Source organism: Lithobates pipiens, unplaced genomic scaffold, assembly GCF_037356315.1.
Source record: "Lithobates pipiens isolate NorthernLeopardFrog02 unplaced genomic scaffold, aLitPip1_a1.2 Scaffold_8, whole genome shotgun sequence".
In the NCBI taxonomy this organism is placed as follows: domain Eukaryota; kingdom Metazoa; phylum Chordata; class Amphibia; order Anura; family Ranidae; genus Lithobates; species Lithobates pipiens.
Window position 1 is genome coordinate 208,923,099 of NW_027507903.1, and position 12,716 is coordinate 208,935,814.

The 12,716-nt window shown below is 38.7% G+C and overlaps 1 protein-coding gene across 2 annotated transcripts in view; it reads right to left on the reverse strand.

Moving 5' to 3' along the window:
- Window positions 1-12,716, reverse strand: part of MET (MET proto-oncogene, receptor tyrosine kinase) — a 196,138-nt gene that overhangs the window by 4,991 nt on the left and 178,431 nt on the right. For both annotated transcript variants that reach the window (XM_077471942.1, XM_077471943.1), the window contains 2 exons: window positions 4,167-4,332; window positions 11-147 (listed from right to left, as the gene is read on the reverse strand). In XM_077471942.1, the coding sequence (XP_077328068.1) occupies window positions 11-147; window positions 4,167-4,332 (303 nt within the window). The remainder of the gene's footprint in view (window positions 1-10; window positions 148-4,166; window positions 4,333-12,716) is intronic.

The window sequence follows — 12,716 nt, forward strand, 5'->3', positions numbered from 1 at the left end:
TGGCACTTACAGTTGATCAGGGCAGTATTCAGGCTGTAGTAGTCTTCGTCCTTGCAGTAAATAAATAGTTATATCAAATGAGTTGACATCAGGATATGGAGGTGCTCCTCTTGTCATTAGTTCCCATAGCAGCACACCAAATGACCACTAGAAACAATTAGACACGTTATTACTAGGTAACCGCTTGTATGTAAAAAACATATAAACAATCTTATAGGCAAATAATATCATTAGTCTAGAAAAACTTGGGATTTTAAAACCATATAAAAATTTCCTTTATTTTATATATGTTCCAGCTACAGAATTAGTTCATTGGTTGAACTCTACCCATGTTTTTTAATCTGAAACTTTAGAGCTGTTAAAGTGGTAGTAAGCCGCTGGGTGCCTTTTTTCTTCTGACCTACAAGGTAGAGCCATAATGTGCTAGTATGTATCGCATACTACAGTGTTACACAGACCAGTGGACATTGTTACACAGACCAATTTAAATGAAGGGTAGATCTTTCTTCAGAACACCCATGATACTCTCCCCCTAAGCCCGTACGCATAGGTCGAATGCCGGGTGACATTGGCCAGTTCAATAAAAAACAGCCATCATTCGGCCCGTGTGTGTGGCAGCCGGTCTGACAGAAGCTGGCTGTTTGGCCAGCTTCTGTTGGACAAGCATGCTGGAAAACCAGCAGCCGACTGGCCACTGATCAGAGTGTTCTAGCGGGGGAGCCCTTCCCCCTGTCAGTGATTGTTAGTACAGCAGCTCTGACATTTTTTTTTCTCTTACCCACTGGGTTGGATAGAAAAAACTCATAGTGGCTTTACAGTGAGACCACTGGCCCGTGGTTGTTTCATTTGTTTTCCATTCTCATATAAAAGTGCTGGTATGGTGACCAGTGAAATTACAGGAAATGTTTGTGTAGAGAGCTGTTTTGCTACCAGCAGGGATTTAGATTTTAAGTGTAAATCTGCTTTTAAGGGAATGAAAAATAGGAACATATGTAAAACAGATCAGATCAGTGAACCAATATGTGGTATGATTATTTTATCAATGTGTATTAATACTTTAAAAACCTTGTTACTATGCATAATTGGCAAACGTATAAGCACACGGAGGCACTGCTTCCTGCTTTGCAGTTCTACAGAATAGCTCTTTTCTGAAATGCCTTGTACACACGATTGGACTTCCGACAACAAAACCGTGGAATTTAGTCCGAAGAGTGTTGGCTCAAACTTGTCTTGCATACACACAGTCACACAAATGTTGGCCAACAATTCCAAACGTAGTGATGTACTAGACGTACTACGTGATTTTTCACCTCTTTAGCGCCACCCTTTGGCCTCCTTCTGCTAATTTTGTGTTAGTAGAAGTTTGGTAAGTGTTGATTTGCGCTTTTCTTTTTGCGTTTTTCATTTCATGCTTTTCAGTTTGTTTCTGAACAGCCGTTCGTCAACCGGACATGTTGCGGAATCAGAGGAGATAACGTGTAATTTATTATTGGCCTTGGAGTTATTGCTTTGACATTAATTTTTTTGGTTGAATAATGATTTGATTTGGTATATTTTCTAAATTTTTGGATGCATAGAATGCACTTTTTGGTCAAGTTCTATTATCAGATAGCATGTCTAATTTTTTATTTATTTTTTATTTTTTTAATGCACAATAGAAAAAATTGTGTAGAATAATGCTTGGCTATGTGTTTTACTTCAGATGACAGTTTGGGAGAACGCAGTTACATTTAAAAAAAATACAATGTAAAATTGACACGGGACACCAGTATAGTTGTATCTTTGATCATGGTGATTTGATAATGGTGTTGTGGTAACTTGTACAAATAAAAAAAAACACATAATAATATTATTCTTGATATCACTAGAAAAAAAAGCCTTTGAAAATTAGTTTGCAATAACTACATCAGTATCCCCAGTAAAGCAGCTTCATTATTATCCCATTAAAGAAGAAGAGAATTGTGCGCTGTTAATTCTCCATTACAAATGTTAGTTTACAAGACCGACTGCTTCTGTTTCTGAGCATGCGTGTGGGTACTTTGGACTTTTGTCCAATGAACTTGTGTACACACGATCAGGAAATACGACAACAGAAATTTGTTGGCCAAAAATTTGAAAATGTGCTAGCCAACATTTGTTGCCGGAAAGTCCAACAACAATTGTCCGATGGAGCATACACACGGTCTGATTTCCCGTCAACAGCCTGACTTCCAAACATTTCCCGTCGGAAAATCCGATCGTGTGTACTGGACTATACTCCTTGCAATGCTATACAATTGGTTGACATTCTGTGGGGCTCATATTTTATCTCAACAGCTGTTAAGAGAAAAGCATAGAAACTTTACTGAGAACATTTGATTTTCAAATGTCTATATTAAAGATGAATTCCAGGTATGGATATTTTATACATATTTCATGCATACTTACAGTGTTCCATTTTGGACCAATATGACTATGCATTTACCATACCTATGCTCTGATTTTCCGGCAGCATCCACCGGACCTTCAGAGCCACTAATGTCAGCGGCTGCATGCAAGGTGAATATCTAGGAGAAATTAATTTTGCCTACAGGTAAGCCTTATTGTAGGTAAAAATCACAAAGCGGTGTATACAACCACTTTAATAATATAACAAAATAACAGCAAGCGTGTAAAATTAATATTAAAATAGGGTTAACATAAAGACTATAATAAAAATATGTGCTCAGTTAAAACACACTATAATTTTGCTATAAGTATTTTTCTTTTCTTGTAAAGACCCACCCTAACAATTTATGTAGGCGAAAAATGAACAATATTTTGTGTACTAGAATTCTGCTGTAAATGCTAAATACAATTGTATTTCATGAAATGTAACAAATGACATTCCTTTGTTTTCATATACTTCCAGGCCCTATGTAATCCCTTAGTAATATTGTATGGCAACATATTGTATTGCACCGACACATTCCTAGACCTCCAGTTTCACTTAATTTAAGAAAGATGTTTTTTCCGAAACACGTTTCTCACACAGGACTTCTACGGTCCCATGTGAGCATATTAATATGGTAAGCAGATGTTTAATGGAAACCCCATCATAGTGACCATTATGTAAGTTGCAGCCTGAAAGATTTGGGTGGTACTGGCTTGGACATTTGGCTTCAAAAGCAACTACAAGCTTTTTTTTCCGAGAAATTATCACATAATTTACTTATTTGGTCTGATGCAATTCTCAGCAGCTATGCCAACAAATATGTATTAAATAGGAGAAAATAGTGTCTGTCCTGCCTCAGCAACTAATCAGTTATCTTTTTCTTGTATGTACCAGAGAAACTATTTCTGCAAATAAGTTGGTTGCTTTAGGCAGTTCAGATATTTTCTCTGTTTCTAGTCACTAGTAGGTCTCTGTTAAACGCCCATTTTACAGGCATTTTAAGGGTTTTTTCATCCCCTAAACAGCCCTAGAAGTTTTGGCCTTCTTTGAGAAAAGAGGTCAAATATTTCTGGTAAATGTGGAGTGTTTTAACATTTGGTCCAAGCTGGATCAGTTACACTGGTCCAGCTTGGACCTATGTATATACCATTTCTAGCTGATACCCATGTGAGCTGTAAAATACTGAAGTATAAACCGCTACTCCTGTTTACTTAGGTCTGGGCCTCAGCAACTTGGCATTCGCACCAATCAGAGAATGCTTTTCATTCTCTAAATAAATGCACATCGTTTTCTGATTGGACAAGGTGAAGAGGCGGGGTAAGTAGAGATTACTGGAGTAGAGACATCTACTTAAGTGATTTCTAGCTTCCAGGGACATTGGCCAGGTATGGTATATATATATTGTATAGTTACATTGATCCAGGTTGGATCAATGTAACTGTATAAAATATCAATACCTGGAATTTCCCTTTAAAGGCCCTTGTTTTCCTCCAATATTTTTTCATTTATAGCACTGTTTCATGAATTTGTTTATCACTATTATCATGTTAAGCTTGAAACAATACACTTGCGAAAAAAATGGTAAAATTATATGTTTGAAGATTTTTTCGCCTGTGCATTGTGTTAGTTTATAGTGCATTGCTGCAATAAGAGAGGGAACATATTTGCTAGTGTGTACTGTATATTCAGTGTGCTTTAAAGTTACAATACAGATTAAAAACAAAATGTAAATTATACATAAAACATAATTTACCACATCTGATTTTGTAGTGAACTTTTGCGTCTGAAGGCTTTCAAGTGCCATCCATTTCACAGGTAGTTTTGCTCCAGTTTTATTGTGCACACTGTAGTATTCTTTGTCATAAACATCTCTTGCAAGGCCAAAGTCTGCCACTTTGACAGTGAATGTCTCGTCCAGCCTACAAGATAATATAGAACGGTTATGGGGAGACAGGTATAGCTTAAGAAAAGCTACTGTATGCCACTCTTAAAGAAGGATTCCACCCAAAAAAAAAATATTAAAAGCCAGCAGCTATAAATACTACAGCTGCTGACTTTTAATAAATGGACACTCACCTGTCCCGGGTCCCAGCGATGCCGGCAGCCGAGGCCGATCGAGAACTCGGCTCTCGGCTGCTGTAGTCACCATTCTAGGTGAGGGAATCAGGAAGTGAAGCGAATCGGCTTCACTTTCCGGTTCCCTACTGCGCATGCGCGAGCCGCGCCGCGCAATAGGAAATCTCCGCGTTGTCACTGGGACCCGTGTGTGTCCCAGCAGACAGCGCGGCAGGGCAGGAAATGGCGTAGACTCCCACGGGAGTCTATGCCCGTAAGTGGGTGAAAATACCTGTCTTTGACAGGTATCTCCACCCCCCTCCCCCCTGAAAGGTGTCAATTGTGACACCGGAGGGGGGGAGGGATCCGATCAGCGGAGGTTCCACTTTAGGGTGGAATCCCTACATGTCTACATTACCTTTAATATTATACTAACTTGAAATACTACAAACTCTTTCCATTCAAAGATTTAAAAGGAAATACATATTTGCTAAAAAATATTATTTTCTATAACTCATTTTAAGTCAGGTCAACCAACCTAGAAGCTGATGAAATAAGGGATGGTTCTCAGCAGATGTGGTGGGACTATGTTGGGCAGCTATTCCAGCACAATCCCACTGCATGGACATGACAAAATGCCTTGTCTCCTTTGCGCTCGGATCTCACAACAACATGTTGCAGTGGTGTGCAGGTACAATGAACTGAAAAAAATACTGCATGCAGTCCTTTTTTTCAGCACAGCACAGTGCTAGGCAATCCAGCCCTCATGGACCCTTCTGTGCATTGCAGATAGCGACCTTTCATATAAATGTACATAGTCCTTGAAAGCTGAAATTTGGGTATGGCAATTTTGACATAGTTACACTGGTTACATTGTTACATTGGTTCAGCTTGTTCTAATATAAGTATGTATGTGCCATAACTCTGAAAACCCTGCGGAAACTGGAAATCACTATAGTAGGGTGCTAGCTTTTGGGTCCCGTGCCGAGTGGCTGCCCGCTGCATTGCGAACACAGGAGGTTAATTGCTTGGTATGAGCACCATTGAGGAGGGGCGATTACTTCACATTCTTCACCGTATCCACTCATAGAACACTTTACATTCATTTAGAAAACTCAAATTTTTGCTTTGTTTGTGGGTGTTATTGTTAGGTGGGGTTATTTGATGGAAATGTTTTGTGTGTTTTTGAATTTTTGTTGTATAATGAAAAAAAAAAAAAAAAAAAAACGATTCGATAAGAAAAAATAAAATAAAATTCAAAGTGTTCTCTAAACAGTGGCTGTGCCAAGTGAGCGACCTACTGCAGCAATAGGGATTTTCAGCTTCCACAGGGATCACAGAACACCTGTCACCAGAGAAATACGCTGATTGCTGTTTTTCACCTCCTTCTGAAAATATGAGTTGCCTGGTTGCCTCTGGCTCCAGTAAGTTCTGAACCATTGATCAAAAACCAAAAGGAATGCAACATATGATGTCAGAATTCCTAATTTGTATACTTGTTCCTGTTCACTGATTCAGCATTGAAGTCAGAGGGTAAGTATGACAGTCAGCCAACTGGGTTTTTCATATGGCTGTCAGCAACGTTTTTTCTCTCATGACAGGTATTCTTTGATTGACAATCATTTTCTGAAAAATATACATTTAACCTTATCAATAAATCAGCATTGAACCAGTTAAAATTTGAACAAACTCCATTTTGAACAATACCTAGTCACAGTGTTTTGATTAGAGCAGCACACGACAAATTGGGATTATTGATGTTTACACAAAAGACAACAAAATGGACTGTAAAAAAAATGTAAACCGCTTTGCCTGTATTTTTTTTAATTATATTATTCTTGGAATCAATCCTACATAACTTCACTACACACTGATTACAGTTAATTCCCAAAAGTTTTATATATAGAAATATTTTGGAAATCTTGATCAAGTAAATGCATATCAATCATTTGTAAAGTAAAAGAACCTTCAGTGGTTTCCTTCCTAGCTTTCTAGTATTCTTTTCACAAATCCAGCTGAAAGAAATCCCTTGTTTATATAACTCATTGGAGTCATCAGAGAAGGGACTTGTCCTTTATAAATAATTTAGCTGACAGTTTCTATCAGGCAGACAAAGCAGGAAACAAGGTTTGTTCAATAGACTGTCTCATATTAGCTCCATCTAGTGTCCATAATGCAATATTTTTCTAAAAAAAACTCAATCAAGATAATACCACAAAATGGACACTAGATGGAAGAGATGATCATAGGAAGTAAACATATTACACAAATATTACACAAATGATGTCAATTTTTCATCATATTATTCCTTATATGTATTAAAAAAAACGAAAAAAAAACCGATTAAAATACAATTGAACTAAAACCATTACAGTTACCTTTTAAAGACATATTTAGTAAAACAGTGTAAAGAAACACGTGGGTAATTTAAAAAAAAATCATAGAAGCCAAGGTCAGACAAGTTCCAATATTCATAAAGGACTCACGGAGTCCTTTTAGCTTTGCATGCATACCTCCAGTGTTTACACAGGCATCATTTAAATCTCTGTGTTGCTTTAAAGCACGCCATTTCATGCACTAATTTGTGTTGCATTAGGGAAGCCTATTTATTTGAAGTGTACTATCATGCATTCTGGATGCATGCATGGACTGCAGCTGTGTTGGGAAAAGGGCACTGGGGCACAATTTAGAATGAATGGCACTACAGTGCAACATAATGACCACTGTGGTAACGTGTGTGGCTAAAGTGTATATCATAAATATCTGTGCATATATGAAAAATCTCAGTGGTTGACTATGCATTTGTTCCCTTGTCCATGACAAAAGCAAACTATCCACCTACTGTACACAAGCCAAGTTGGAACGAAAGAGGGAGGCAACAAGCCAATAAAAATATTCTGATAATTGCAAGTGAACCAAATGAGCTTTTGTGCTGCTTTAATTAGAAATACTAATTTAGAAACACGTTTTTTCCCAGTAACAAAATAATTTAATACTTGTACTGTACTGTCTATTAGGATTAAATATTACTTTTTACTAATTTTCTAGCATTGACTACTCCAGCTACCACTTTGTCCTATTCATTTTAACTTCAATTTACAGCTTTATGGCGTGAAAATCATTATGTCATAGTAAATTTAAAGACTTTTTAAGTACACTGACCTGTCTTTAATTAAATGTGGATTTTATTGCTACAAGTTGAAATGAGAAATGACTCAGAAATGGCATCAATCAGGTAGAAGCTGTAATAAAGGCGGGGCTGGTTATAATAGCTCAGAAACCATTCTGGAGAGCAAGGGCAACCAGGCATGATGAGCCAGCCAAAGTCTACACTTAGGAGGCTATTTATAGTGGAGAGCAGATACCACTGCTTAATGTCGCAAAAACGTTCCATACTACACCCTGCAATGTCATTCATAAAATGCAGGGCACAGTGTACAGTATGCAATGCCTACCAGAATTTTCTCAGAGTAGAAAAGCTTTATGTCTGGAGGAGGACAAGTCATGGAATGCTTTCTTCACTGATTGGTTTCTATGCCGAGCTGCACCAGGGCAAAAAAAAAAAAATACAACCACTTTAAAGTGCAGTAAAGAGCCAGGTAGTGAATGGAAAGTGTGTCTTTGCTGCATCTTCATAGCTTCCTACTGCCCTTCCTTTGATGGGACTGTCTCTCTTTTGGAACCCAATGCCTCTTTCCCTCTTTCCTTCTCTGTTGTCTATTAAATCTAATGCATAGATATCTAGAAAAATGCATGATAGGTGTACTTAGAACCTAGGTGTTATACTGGACTAAACTCTTCACCCAAATTCTAAATGATTGCACTTGGTATTTTGAAGAGTTAAAGTGGTAAGAAAAACATTTGCAGCCTCAGTTGATTATTTTTGTGTATTAATCCCTTGTAGTTTATGTAATTAGTGACATGGAAGGAGTGTGTCCTTTGCCTACATACCTTGTGCTAAAGGTTGTCCCTCTTTGTTATTTTAGTATTCACCTTAGTTCTGTATGGGGCCATGCTAGGTAGGTTTTTTTGTTTTTTAAGAGAGCTAGGTTCTGACTTGACTTGAAGCTGAAATCCAGGAAAGGAAAAATGCTTGTTTTGGTCTAGTGGCTGCAAAAAGCAGTTTTACTAACCCGATCCTCCTTTTTTTTGCAGGCTCCCTCCAGGCTGTAAGACCAGTCCTCTTCTTCCATATGATCTAGCAGTCGAAGGTCCTCTGACTTTATCAAGTGCTGTGTAGAACCTATAGCTCTGCATTGAATGTAAGGATCCTGAGGGACAGTCCACTACCAGAGAAGAGGGAGTACAGGAGATCATTGGCTGCTAGGGGAGTGGAGGATTGGGTAAGTAAAACTGCTTTTTGTGGACACTCAAGACCTCAAAGAGTATTTAGGCCTTGCAGTGCAGAGGCAAGCCCCACTGCAGGAAAGCAGTTTTTCTTCTTCTGAGATAGGCTTTTAGAGTTTATGCCCCACCAACTGCCTTTCTTCTGTTCATTGAAAGTGCCCTTGTTGGCCAATGTGGCACTTTCTTCCAACAAGATAGCTGATAGCACTGAGCTATGAAAAAAATTATATTGTTAATTGTCACCTGGACAATAGGTCCAGTGGCACTGGAAAAAATTGCATCCGTGTCTTTGTCTGTATGCAGACCATACTGTGGTTTATTTACTATAAACATTTATTTACTTACATTATTTATTTACTATAAACATGTAGGCTATTCACTTTGCAAGGGAATTTGCCTAAAGCCCCTTTCACACTGTCGAACTGTTCAGGTCCGCCTGTCATTTTTGTGGGCGTACCTGAACGGGTGCTCCATGTTAGTATATGGAGCGACGGATGTCAGCGGTGACATGTCCGCTGGCATCCGACAAAGTCCAATCTGCTAAAATTAGACGGATGGCCCTACGTTCACATCCGTCCCTGGTGGATCGGATCGGGAGAGATGTGATGAAAACGGACATGCTGTCTGTTTTCATCTGATCTCTCCATAACAAACAGCGGTGCTCGACAAGCCCCTCCCTGCTCAGTGAGCAGAGAGGGACCTGTCATCAATGAAGAGATCTCCTGCTGAGCTGGCGTACTCTGGTGGACTCCGTGGCAGGGGATCCTCCTGGTGTGAATGAAGCCTTATAATTTTTTGAATGAGATGAAGCTCTGTTGACTTCCATCATCCAATCATGTACAAGCACAAGCACAAATACTGCCTTGCAAAGTGAAACTTCACCACATTCACCAAGCCCTGAGGAAATTTCCCTTTCAAAATACAACTACCCTTACAAAGTGAATAACCTGTTTGCCTTTAGTAAATAAACCCCACTCTGTGTTATTTAGTGTTTTCAGCATTGTTTGTTCTTTCACAGATGAGATACCTTAAAACACCTATTAAATAAGTTTTGCCTGTATTTTGCATTTATGGGCAGGAAAAGCATTCAGGAAGATTTGCATGACTATCAACATTATAAAACAGAACGCACCCTTAATCTTTGCTCACTGTTTCCTACATTTTCATGCACTGAATGTGATTCATCTGAGCAAACGCTTTATCTTTTTTTTCTGTTTCATATACTACAAGCAAGGCCCCGTCTAGGTGAGGATAAAGTGATTACAACGGCGTGTAAGAGGATATCCTGAGACATCCAACAGATATGCATTTTAGGTTTATTGCTCATACTCAAGCTAACTGTGAAAACAATTTTAAACCCAAGTAGCTCAATTGCTACTTTAATAAAAGCTCACCTCTGTGTCTTCTTTCATACATATATTTAGTGACTATATTTATACCCTGGGGGGAATGTGACTGCATAGGCATAAGGCATACAGCACTTCTCAAAAGAATAAACTGATAATATCAATATACACCATTCACTAAACTTGCTATACACTGACCATAGACAATGTATAGTCTCAGGTGTCAAAAACACAAAAAAACAAACAAAAAAACTAGACGACATTTACAATTGTACTATATTTATATTTCAGGCCATATCAACTTCCTACATTTTCACTGACTACAGTCTGGTTTGTTTGGCTGGATATCCTTGTACAGAAACAATCCCATTTCCTGGAATAAATATTATCCCTCAGGGACACAGAAAAAAAAATATGCCGCAAGTCAGCGCTGCACATGTGGAGGAATTAAAATTTACTCACATTGGACTTTCTGATGTTAAATGAAGTAGCTGACACACACAGCCTAATCCATTACAAATTTGCAAATTATTAAAACAAATTCAACAGTCTTTACAAGTGCCACGGGTAGATGGTATATTTCCTTCACTATGCACACCTATGCTTAAGGGGAATCACTATGCAATGACTAGACACTTTGGCCTTAAGCCCCGCACACACACAATCAGAAAATCATACCAAAAATGCAGATTTTGGAGAAATTGTACGATATTCTGAACATTAGTAAAGAGCTTTCAAGAGCCAATCAAGACAGTTCATCCAATGTTATTTGATCGGACATGCACATATTTTTCTGTATGATGCCAGGTCGTATGATTTTAGTTTAATCAGTACAGCTGCCATTCAAAAATACAATAAAACTGCATTACAACACTTGACATCACTTCTTCTAAATTTTTATTCTGTCGTATGAGGATTTTCGTGACTTTAGTAAACTCTTCAGATTCAATCTGAGATTAGCCTAAAAAAACTAAACGGACGATCATTCGCCCGATAATTTCATCATGTGTACCGGGCATTAGCCTAAAATGGAAGATAAGGCTAAGAACAATTATTCTTAAAAATACTCCCCCCCATTTCAGACCTATTCTGCATAGTGTGTAAATAAATAAATAAAAAAAAGGTCTGTGGAAATACCTTTTTTTTGTCCAGTACGGTCCAGTTCGATCATGTGATCAAGCAGTATCGGCTCCCCTGTGTCAGAAAGCAGATGCAGCAGGGGTGTGTAGAGAGCACCGACAACCAAGGGGCAATGGGAGCCAGCGGGTGATGTCAGGGCTCCATGAATTTACAGCTGTTGTTAAATGTTCCCTGACACAGGGAAGCCAGAGCTGCTGGATCAGTTGACCGGGCTGGATTAAAAACAGGTATTTACATTGCTCTTTTTTTATATATGCTATGCAGGCTAGGTAGGAGGGGAGAGGCAGCAATTATATAATTAATAATTGTTTCTAACATTTTAAGCTGCCAGTTAGATTTTTGCAAATGACCCCCCCCCTCCTTAATTGGACATTAAAGTACACACCTTGTGTAATTATAGTTAGAAAAAAAAATGGCCAGCACAGAAAAATGCAACAGCCATCAGTCATAGAAACAGAACTACATTTTATTAATACATTGAAACCATATGTTTGCCCAATCACTACAAACTCATGTAAGATGTAACTTCTTGTTATTTCAGAAGTTACATTCAGACCATTTAAGTCTACAGCTTTAATTGAATAATTTGTGATTTTGCTACCAAGGTACTTCCATGAACCTACACTGTCACCAGGGCCAGGACAAGGGGTGGGCACGAAGGACAGCTGCCCCGGGCACAGTGAAGCAAGGGGGCAGAGAATGAACATGGAGCAGTGAACCTATTCTATGGCATGCATTAATAGCAGGGGGGGGGGGCAGTTTCACATCCTTACCTTGGATGCTAAACAAATATTTACCGCCACTGATTGTCACCCTGTCACATGAGTCCTTATTTGAGACTAGAGGCAGTTGCATCACCATACACACATTCTGTATAGATATATATACGCTGAGCAAAATTATAAATGCAACACTTTTGTGTTTGCCCCTATTTATCATGAGCTGAACTTAAAGATCTACGACTTTATGTACACAAGCACGACTTCTATGTACACAAAAGGGCTATTACTCTCAAATATTGTTTAAAGAAATCTGTCTAAATCTGTGTTAGTGAGCATTTCTCCTTTGCCGAGATAATCTATCCACCTCACAGGTGTGGCATATCAAGTTGCTGATTAGACAGCATGATTATTGCACAGGTGTGCCTTAGGCTGGCCACAATAAAAGGCCACTCTAAAATGTGCAGTTTTACTGTATTGTGGGGGTCCGAAAACCAGTCAGTATCTGGTGTGACCATCATTTGCCTCACACAGTGCAGCACATCTCCTTCACATAGAGTTGATCAGGTTGTTGATTGTGCCTGTGGAATGTTGGTCCATTCCTCTTCAATGGCTGTGCGAAGTTGCTGGATATTGGCAGGAACTGAACTGTCGCATACGGCGACCCAGAGCATCCCAAACATGCTCAATGGGTGA